The sequence below is a fragment of the Micromys minutus genome (assembly GCF_963924665.1).
Source record: "Micromys minutus genome assembly, chromosome: 14".
In the NCBI taxonomy this organism is placed as follows: domain Eukaryota; kingdom Metazoa; phylum Chordata; class Mammalia; order Rodentia; family Muridae; genus Micromys; species Micromys minutus.
This window is the reverse complement of record NC_137983.1, coordinates 16,215,170-16,226,704: the sequence shown is the minus strand read 5'-3', so window position 1 is coordinate 16,226,704 and position 11,535 is coordinate 16,215,170. Positions and strand designations below refer to the sequence as shown.

The 11,535-nt window shown below is 37.9% G+C and overlaps 1 protein-coding gene across 1 annotated transcript; it reads left to right on the top strand.

Annotated features, from left to right (window-relative positions):
- Positions 1–2,473: 2,473 nt before the first annotated feature.
- Positions 2,474–11,535, top strand: SPATA4 (spermatogenesis associated 4; the record flags this gene model as incomplete). Its single annotated transcript, XM_080928612.1, has 6 exons — positions 2,474–2,682; positions 3,453–3,582; positions 3,949–4,067; positions 4,187–4,407; positions 7,824–7,940; positions 11,387–11,535. 6 exons carry the CDS (start codon positions 2,474–2,476, stop codon positions 11,533–11,535), a joined length of 945 nt encoding a protein of 314 aa, XP_080784738.1.

Genomic DNA, 11,535 nt, shown 5'->3' with positions numbered 1-11,535 from the left:
CCTACACACTTACACACACACACACACATACACACTATATACATATATATATATAATGTATTATATATTTAATGCTTAATGTACATATATATGTGTGTTAGGATCTATGTAATAATATTTAGGCCTAGGTAACTGTCACCTGTCTAGCCTGCTAGTTTGTGCTGTTATTAATATTATAAGGAAACTTTCTCATATATTGTTTCTGCTGTTACTGGAAAACTTTCTCATGGCCAAGTTGATTACATATTTTGTTATATTCTGTGCTCTTGGAAACCAATCATGATAGCAGTTAGTAGAGCTGCTTTGTATAGTTACAGTAAGTTTGGACTCAAAGCAACCACCCAGCAGCACTTCCTGCACCTGTGTATAAGTTTTTATGGTATTTGCTTTGATAAGCTGCCCCTGGATGGACCCTGATGTAAAGAGAGACACCTGTATCGCTAGAAGACCTCTATGGGAACTGAGATCCTACTTGGCAAAAAAGAGACATGTACATGGGTAACTGACATCCTGGTTGGCAAGTTAAGACAGGAATGTTAGACAAAGCAAGTCCCCTGCTACAGTTGTATTCCCCAATCGATGGGAGAATGATACATATACAACAAAGACCTGTTCCTGAGGAAATCCCCTATCTCTAAATCCTGATTGGTGGAATAACTTGGCACAAATTTTTTGGATCTTAGGCTTAAAAACCCTGTAGGATCTTAACTCAAGGTGGCAGTTCAGCTCCTGGAATGTTGCCCTGATCAGTTTTGGGATGTGGCATTCAGTAAATCATTGTATCCCTATTTGACTGAGATTGGCATTTGAGTGGGTTGGGTGGTGATTCCCAGACCCAAATACACATGTATACACACACACACACACACACACACACACACACAACACATACACATACACACACACACACACACACACACACACACACACACACACACACACATATATATATAATCTTGATCAAAGTCATAGAGCTAATTAGAAGAACCAATTCATAGGCTTGACTGAAAAATATTAGTGTAGTTACGTGGATATGTCTGTATATTTCTATGTTATATATGGAATATGTGTATGTATGTGTACTTTTATGTATATACATATACATCATATACACATACACATATACACATACAAGCATGGCAGCTCATGTCACTTATGTATCTGTACATCCTAAGGAGTCTCCGAAGTGGAAAAGCCCATATCAGGGTTACTGCATATGATAGAGAGGCTCACACATGGGCATTGGTCCTGCAAAAGTAGGAACTAGAACAGTTGACAGTGATGGTCTACTTCATAGCTTAAGATAGTTTCTTAAAAGCAGTCATTAAAGGAATGAGTCATTGATAAGACATATCAGCGGGCAGAGAGGAAACATATCCCTTCATGTTTGCTTTCTTTCATGTCTACTCTTTAAGAATCACATTTTTTTTTCCTGTGTGGGTTTGTATGGGTAATTATGTACCATGTGGACATGTGTTGTCAAATGACAACTTGAGTAGTTGGTTTTCTCCCTCTATCTTTGAACAAACTGAAGAAATGAGGTTTAGTAGCTAGTACTTTAACCATCTGAGCTTTCTCCCCAACCCTCATTTTAACCATGTACAAAGTCACATTAGTTTTATAAATAATCAAATATCCAAATAAGCATTCAATAAAATATTACATAGCACCACCAAGATCCAGCTCATGTCTTACGCGTGGGATATGTATTATTATTCAACACTGAATATATTCTTGCTATAGAGATATAAAGGGATACTATTATCTTTCTGCATAGTTATTTAATTTGCAATTGCTATGACCACTTTGCAATGATTTTTCATATTCTGCATCATTCACAAATAAAATACAAATGTCTACATCAGTTATTGGCATAGAAGAAAAACTTAATATTTGTTGAATGAAATTAATCCATCCCAGGATTTCATAAAGTATATGAATGTAATCTATAAATTGTTTTAAAATACTATGTGACTTTAATGTACATTTTATGTGATCATTAAGGAAATAGATATAAGTTTTAAAGTTTTGTTTTCTTCTTAAAACAAACTTTCTGTGGTTTCCAGTTGTATCTCCCACGTCCCTCCCCTCCCCCAAACAGCTTCTTTCACTGTCTTCTAGAGCTTTCTCACATTCCTCTTCAAAATGTTTTCCTGAACAATGGCTTTTGGCTGGCAGACCATAATACGTACAATAAAAAATGTGAACCAGGATGGATATAGAAAGATTTATAGGCATAGTGCAAGTGAAACCAGCAAGTAACACTTAAAGCTCTGTCTTCGAGTTAAGTTCCTCAGACTGTTAAAGTTCAGCTGATCAGGAGATTGCTGACCCCAATACACTGAGTCACATCCTAAACTTTACTAACAGGATTCTTAGAGGCAGAAGCCCCACACCCCTCGACGCTGGAGCCTCCATTCCCCACCCAATCAGCACACAGCTGGTCTGTTGTCATAGAAACCCACAAAGCACCATGGCTGCCGCCGGCCAGGCAGAGGAGTGTTTACCGGCGGCAGAATCAACCAAGGCAGCCTTACCTACACCACCAAAAGTTCCCGCCGGAAAGAAGCCTAAGAAATGCCTGGTGTATCCACATCCCCCGAGGAGCTCCCGCTTGTGTCGTTCTGTCCTGCGCTGGCTCCAGGGCCTGGATCTCAGCTTCTTCCCTAGGAATGTCACCAGGTGCAGAAGCCAGACTGGACCAAGTGATTCACCCTCCCCTCCCCAGGTCCCACCCTCCCCTAGGCAGCCTGCAGCGCTCAGTTCTGGCTCCTCTAATCCTGGAATTAAAGGCCCCTGGCCTTGGTTTTGCTCCTCATTGAGACACCCCCCAACCCCCCTCCAACTGTTTGCTCACTAATGCCACAAGGCATACACATCGAGACAGGCAGCTCCAGAAAAAAAAAAAAAGAGTAACATTTTCTTCATTGATCATTAAATTGTAGAGTTAAGCTAATCCGTAATGCTTTGATAATCATGTAAGACAAGGTTTTTGTTTTGTTGGTATTAACCAAGTAAAGGTATTACCCTCCTTTAGAAAATATATCTAGTTGATTTTTTTTTTAAAAGCTGCTGTTTAACGGAAACTACAGTGAATGTAACTGGCGCTAGCTGTTACTATAGAATGTGAACAAAATTCCATAATAATGAAAATCGTAGGTCTTTTGCAGGAAAACTAATAATGCCTGCATCAGGTTTTTCAAACATCTGTGAAACTTTCAATAAGCATTTTAATTACTCGGCAACATTGTTAAATCTAATAACCAGGAAGATTCATTAAAGGAGCACCAAAGCCTTAGCAATTTTAGCAAACTGCTTTCCTATTGACAGTCCTTCTCAGAGAAATGAACCAATACAAATTTTTCAGATAGTTTGTTCATATAATTCATTTACCATTAGTCATATAATTATCTTAACTACACCCCCTCCGTTTTCTTATTGTTATGTATTAGGGATTTTTCAAATGGCTACCTAGTTGCAGAGATATTCTGTATCTATTACCCCTGGGACCTTCAATTATCATCCTTTGAAAATGGTACCTCATTAAAAGTCAAGTTGGATAACTGGGCACAAATTGAGAAGGTAAGGCACCAAATTAAAAGAGTTTACTGTGAAGTTTGTTTTAGAAAGTACACTATATATCTCTCTGTGTGTGCACATGTGTGTGTGAGAGAGACAGAGAGACAGAGAGATAGATAGAGGCAGGCTCTGTCAAGTTTAGGATATAACTGATTAGTCAAATTCCAGTTGTTTACATTACCAAACTGTAAGTAAACTATGAAACTTAATATATGACACTTAGTGGCTTTCTTGAATAACAAGAGTGAATGTTGATAATTAACATAAAAATAGTTCAAAAGAGAAAACAGTTGGCTAAAGTAAATTCATAGCATTTGATTATTTTTCTATAACTTCTGATGATGAAATATTTTCTTTCTATTATTAAAGTTTTTAGCGAAAAAAAAAATTAAACTACCTAAGGAACTAATTCATGGAACAATTCACTGTAAGGCTGGGGTGCCTGAGATACTGATTCAGGAGATTTACACTTTACTAACACATCAAGAGTAAGTAGTTTGAAATTTTCTAACAATTTAATGTAAATAATTTCTAATAATTTAATGTAAAATTTTGTAGCTCACTGCTAAGACATGGTTGCCAACAATATTTTGTTTCTTATTTCCAGAATTAGAACTATCCAGGATGATTTCGCTAATTTCACAGACTATAGTTACCAAATGCGCTTGCCCCTCGTTCCCAGGAGTACAGTATCCAAGTCTATTAAAAATAACATTAGGTTATCAGAACTACTAAGCAATCCTAATATACTCAGCAATGAACTCAAGATAGAATTCCTCTTCCTTTTGCAAATGCTGCAAAGAAAATTGAGCCGAAAATTGAATCCAGGTAAGCCTTCCCTCCAGATAGGGTGAGTGCTTTTGAAATCAGCAAGGTTCTTCCTAAGCTGAAATGAGAGAATATCATGCAGTAAATGATTTATTATCACTGGATTGGATTACTTTTCAGTCTATTCATTTTTGTAGAAGCACAAGTTACATAGGGATAGAACAAAATTTGTCAGTCTATTGATTAAACTTTTGCAGAAAACACATATCAACTCAAGAGAGCAGGATCATTTGACTAAAGTAATTCTTAAGCTGCTGGGAAAAGCTTGGATTCATCATGATTCACTCTGGATGCTATTGGGAAGAAAATGGTCAGAGATCTCTTTCTTCACAGTGTATTTGTTGCTATGCAGATGGAAGGCGGGTTTCCAAAGGCTTACCCAAATAATTAAGTCCTCTCAACTATTGTCACACTGCCCATCAGTTGTCCCAGGCTGGTGGTGAAAGAAGTATTCTGTCTTTAGCATTAGCTCCCTTTTTGCCTCTTGTTGCAGGAAATATTAAAACATAAAATATGGTGTATTACTGGCCCTGTGACCTCACTCCTCAGGCTCAACCCTGATATGGAGCCTCACACTCCCTACCCTGACAGTTTTCTACTACCTATTCTCTGCCTCTGTCCCGGGGTGTTTTTCTACGCCCAAATCCCACATAAATACAACTTTACAGCCTGATAACTTTTCATACAGATTTATATGTTCAACTCTCAATCCACAAACCCTCTACACAACAAGATTACATCAAATAGACAAAGATACAAACTGACCTTCTATATGTGATAGTAGACCTATAAAATCCTTAATGTTCATAGCTATTTAACTCCAATCAATCCTACCTGTGTATTTCTGATCCTTGGGAGCCTCCATGTTGCCATGACCTTCATCCTCCATCCTCTGACCTCCTCAGATCTCTCCCTGTCCACCTCCCTCGTCCCACCCAGTCACTGGCTTTCCTTATCCACTCCCCGTATTTCACACATAGAAAACTGAGCGTTTCAACTATGCAAGAAACATACATGTCATTAGAATCATTCTTTTTTTGAACTATATTTCCTGAAGGAAAGAGCCATTTTCTCTCAAGTATCTGGAAGGCGGGTGTCTACACCTTGAATTCTTCTTTACATGGGCTATTTGCATAGCCTGCGTGGTGAATGCATTGTGGGGTTTTGTCAACCCCCTACTGTGTTCATTTTTCAGACTCCTATATTGTTTCTCTTCTTTTACTTGTTATGGTCTCTGGCCGTATTCATGAATTTGTGAGCAAACAAGAATAGGAGTCATTAATCCTTTGGCAGAATTTTATATTTGAAATGTGTGTGTTTTAAACATTACAAGTTTACTGCAAAATGTGTCCCACACCCATGCATATGATACAGGAACAATTTAAAAAGCTGATGAACGGGTTAAGCACTTGTCATCTTGATGAAGCTTAAAACATGGAGTATTGCCAATACCTTCCCCTTCTTGACTGAATTCACCATACCTTCCTCCCACAGAAAGCAATGCCTTCTTGCTTTTGCTGGAAGTTTCCTTAATTAAAACAAAGTTAAGTGAGCTATGTGTGTTATCAGGTTATTCTCAATTTTGGCCACACACATACACACTTGTGTTTGCATAATATGTGTGTGTTGTCTTAGCAATTGAGTCTAGGGTTTTATATTCTAGGCAAGTTTGATACCTTGTAGTTATATCTCTATGCCTTATGCTAAGTGGGTTTCTTTACTTTTGTTGTTTTGTTGTCTTTCAGAGAATCTCTTGATCTTCTTTGCTTTTATTGAAAAGTATACTTTTTATAACATATTTTGATACAATTCCCCTCACTCAACCCCCCTTTCCTCTTTGTCTTTCCTCCCGTTTTTGAAAATGGTTCTTTTCATATAATACATCCTGATTTCAGTTTTCCAACATCCCTTCCCAGATCCTCCCTACCCTTCTAACTTTCAACTCCATACATTCCTTCCCTCTCTCTAAAGAGCAGGCAAATTAAAAAAGACAAACAAAATGACACATAAAAACAAAAGCTCGGAGCACAAGACATGAGTCTCACATCCCAGCTAGGTTACTTTTAAAACAAGCAACCAGACCCTACTGAATGTTTCATCTTATTTAAAAGTCCATCTTTATTCTTGTATATTGTTTTCTTTTGAACGTGCTTTCATACAACCACGATCATTTTTCTCCCTCTTTAAATAATCAATATTCAAGTCTCCTATGGTGATTCGTATTACTTTATTTTATAAGTGTGTGAGTGTGCTTGAGTGTGTGTGTAAGCATGCGTGTATGTGTGTCTGTGTGTGTGAGAGTGTGTGTGAGAGAGAGTGTGCATGCCTGTGTGTGTGTGTGTGTGTGTGTGTGTGTGTGTGTGTGTGTTTAGGGCTCTATGCAGACCCCATGACACAAGGTTAGAGGAAAACTGTGACATCACTTCTCCCCGTTCACCTGTGCCTTTTAACAGGCTGAGACTTTTCAGTGAGCTCATCTTGATTTTTGGTGCTTTTGATTATAATATTTTTCTTTTTGTTTAAAATCTATCCCCAAATATGCTGTTAGTGATTGTTCTAGGAATGCTCCTGAGGGTGGATTTGCTTTTTTGTTTGTTTGTTCCCCCACCTCACCCCGAGAGCACGAGTGAGGAGTGGGTAAACTTGCTGTAAGATAAGCTACAAGGATAGACAGGGCCGTCAGGGGTAAAGAGAAAACGTTCGAATTCTACAACTTATAGGGTAAGTTTAAAAACAATTTGAAAAATGTGAAAATAATTTTGTCAAGAAAGCAAAACAAAATAGACGCAGCTTGATTTATTTACATGAACAGCAGAAATAGGTAAAACCAACTTACTGTTGTCAATGTCTTCGTAGGATGCTCTGGGCAGCAGCGGAGGGAGAGCTGAGAGGCCCTATGAGATTTATTTTGAGCTGTGTAATGATGGCTCAGGTGTATTCATTCCCAAAAAGATTGTTGGAATGAGTTATGATTTATCTTTTAATGTAAATTTCTAATTAAACCATATTAAAACAGAAGGGGCCACTTAGAAGTCTCTGTGGGGAAGGAAGTGTGTCACAAAGCGTGATGACTTGGGCTCGATCCACAAGGAGAGAGCTGACTCTTGGAAACCTTTCTCTGATTTCCATGATACTCACCCCCCCAGCCACATACACACATACATTCAAGTAAACAAATGCAAGCAACAAAATACAAAATCACAGAAACATAAAGATACTACTTTTAAAGTAACATTTTAAAATACAGTGACTACTTTGCTCATCAAAGCTTATCAGTGGGGCAGGAATAGAGAGATGTGGCTCAGAAATTAAGGGCACTGGCTGATCTTCCTGAGGATCTGAGTTAAATTCACAGCATGGAGCTATTAATTGTTATGAATTTTTTAAAAAATGCCTTTGGTGTTTGTATTTTATAGGGTGGTTTGATGTCAAACCAACAGTCGGAGAAATCACAATCGACCGTCTTCCTGCCCATAGCTACAGGCGCAGAGGGAAACCAAGAGTTTTAAAGGAAAAAGCAGTGACTTCTTTATGTAAGTTTTTTTTTTTTTTTTTTTTTTTGGTTCTTTTTTTCTTTTGTCTGCTGAGCCTTTAAGACTGTTCCTTTAAAGTTTTATAAGAAGTTAAATGGTTGGATTGAACTTCATCTTACAATAAGGTATTAACTTAGTGTTTTCCTACTTCTTGACAAGTGGAGTGACATAGTCAAAGGTCTTTCTTCCCCAACACACATTCCACAAACAGTCTGAGTTCTCATATATCCTCAAGTGTATCTGCTTGAAGTAAGGGATGCTTCACCAAGCTCAAAATTTATTACCCACAGCTGGGTAATGAGCCAGTACAGAGGTGACTGGAAGATACTTGGAGATCTGAATGTCCCAGAAGCAGAAAGACAAGGGGACACTTAATTAAACCTGTCATCACAGAAACCTGTGAATTACAACAAACCACAGTCAGTGAGAACAAGGTTAGCTCGCACCCAGGTACTGTGTAGCTAATCAGTTAAAAAAGCTTTTTTCTTTTTTTTTTTTTTTTTTTTTTTTCTTTTTTTACATTTTGATGGCTGGAAAAATCTAAACAGTTTTTCTAGACACAAGAACATATAATGGAATTCGAGGTTTTTGGGATTTTTTTTTGTTGGTGTTGTTCCTGTTTTTGATAAACTATACAGAACAGACATGTTTGCCCACTTTCCCTTTTGCCTTGTTGTGACTTCTTTTACTGGCCCTTTATTTATCGCAGTCTTCCTGCTCAGCTTTCTCAGTGTCAGTGGTACAGACATTTACCACCATACCTTGCTACAATGAATAGCATATTTGCTTATTATCTATTTTCACCTAAAAGGTAATGCTTATCTTGAACATTTGCTTACATGTAATCTGCATTGTATCTGACAATTCTAAAATATTAGCAAATTCACTATAGAACATACTTGTTTGTGTTGAAAAAAGTTTCTTTAAGTGTAAAATTTTAATAGGTAGGGGATATTTCTTTTCTCCATCACATATGGTAAAACAATCTCAATAGATCTATTGAAAACAAATTATGACTTCTGGAAGCATTTAATATACTAATACGCACTGTGATTATTTTTTTCAAAACATCTCAATCCTTTATAAAAACTCCTAAATTACTTTTTATTCAGTTTTGCTTTGTTTAATGTCTTTGTAGAACAAATATCCTTCAGAGCCCAGATTGTAATATCCATACACAATGCTGCCCATCAATCACCCTAACTCATCATCAACCTGAAACATACAGCACTTAGTATGTTAGAATCCAGCAGACATACAGATTTTCCCTTTGGATTCTAGGAATGCCTCTGTCTTTCAACTTCCCTAAGCCTCCTCCATGTGACTGAGAATTATAATAAAGGCTACAGCCTGGTAGCGCTGTCCGTTGGGACAGTATAGAACTAGGAGGAAGAATTGGGAAGAGTTATAGAATGGGAGAGGACCACAGGAGAGTTTGGCTTCATCCTCATCTCCTTGCTTCTTTTTGCTTATGGCTGTTGGATCTGACTGGGGATGGGAAATGTTGGAAGGAAGCAGTGGATTCTCACTCAGCATGGTTTGCTTCCTGTGTAAGAAAGAGAATAGCATTCAGACTGCTGGACCTCCGGATTCCCACAGTGGTACACACATGAGTTAATTAATTCATTAATTAAAAACTTACAACTGGGCCTGTGTTGTGCTAGCTAGTTTTATGTCAACTTGCCAAAGGCTATAGTCCTAAGAGAGGTGGGAGCCTTAATTTGAGAAAATGCCCCTGTAAGACTGGGCCGTGGGCAAGCCTAAAAAGGCATTTTGTTAATTAGTGATTTATGAGTGAAAGCCCAGCCCTGGTGGGTGGTGCCATGCTTGGGGTGGGTTGGTGATCCTGGATTCTATAACAAAGCAGGGTGAGCAAGCTATGGGAAGCAAGCCAGTAAGCAACACCCTTTCGTGGCCTCTGGAGCAGCTCCTGCCTCCAGGTTCTTGCACTGCTTGAGTTCCTGCTCTTACTCTTGATGAGCTGATATATGGAACTGTGAACAAATTAAGCCCGTTTTCTCTCCATGTTTTTCTGCTCATTTCATTTCATCACCACAGTAGGAACCTTACCCAAGACAGCCTGACACCTAGTTAACTGCAACAAAAGAAAACAAGAACCCAAAGGCTACATTCTAATTCAACTGCCAAAGTCAATTCAGAATCAGAATCAAAGAATCTGACTATGACTCTTTACTCTGTGACCCTCTAAAAGATCATCCAAGTGTTTAGAAAAACTGAATGCCAAGCTAGGCAAGGTGGTTTCTGTCTGTGTTTAAATCCATCACTTGTCAGGCTGAGGTAGTCGTTAGAGTTTGAACTGCATAGTGAGATGCTGTGCCTAAAGATATCAATCAGAAAATAAAACACAAAAGAAACAAGGGAATGAACATGGCCACTTCTCACTACTCCAGAAAGCACTTCATGGAGAATGAAATGTTTTTCCTATTTGAAAAATGAAGTGCTGGGTACCTATCCTCACCTCTTCCTCCAGTGTTGCTGTTAGTGACTCTATTTGGCCTTTAAGACCTGTGGGTTTTTTTTTTTTTTCAAAATAGCTTATGGGTTTGACCAAGAATGCCCTCACTGGATAAGGCCAATTTGAATGGGATGCTGAACACATACTATCACTTTTTATGATTCTTAATCCTGTTCTAGCTACTTCGATTCTTACTCTAGCCACAAAGGAATGGTGTAAATTTGATTTGTGTAATTTAATATATGGAAACTATTTTGAACATTTGTTTTAATTCAACTAATTCCAGTTCAGTTGTTTTTGATGAAATGAATGTGAACTATTCCTTAATGTCAGACTTCATCAGCTGAAAGTTAATAAAAGGAGGAGAAACAAGTTCTACACTCCAGGAACTTTGCTGTTTGGCTTTGGTCATAATCTCACTGAAGTTACAGGCTGTTCTCTGAAATACCAAATCCCAAGTAACACTGAAAACAAGTTCATATTTTAAAATGTTATACTCAAATTTGCCCAAATGTTGTCTGAAGGGATAACAAAGGCAGATTTCTCAGTTGCCACTGGCCCATCTTATTAGAATAGAATGACCTGGAGTCTGGGCACCCAAATGGGATGACAGAGTAACCAGAGATGTATAAACTGTGCTATGAGCCATGCATATTTGCCAAAGCTAAGTACAAAATCATGTCTCTGTTTGCTCAGCTGCCTTCTGAAGCAATATCTAAAAATACACGAGTCATAGCAAGTGCACCAAAATAAACCCTGGATATTTTTAGGCATTGCTAATAAATTTTGGAGGAGGTAACACACACACACACATGATATGTATGAGATGTATGATTTAAACATTCTGTTTATCAATTCATTGATTATAATTAATTCACAGACTTGGTATTATGAATATTAGAGAGATAGTGACCGTGGTATAGATATTTCATAACCACAAATTGATTCTTTGTTACTTTAAATGTCCCAGCAAAATCAGGCAATGATGTCCATCCACATAGCAAAATCCATGTGAAGCAAAGTGGAAAATTCTGTGAGGTCATTCCAAAACCTGTGACAGAAGTGAAAGAAACAATGAAGGACACAGAAGAAGTAGCTTTGAAGAAATGTAACTACTGA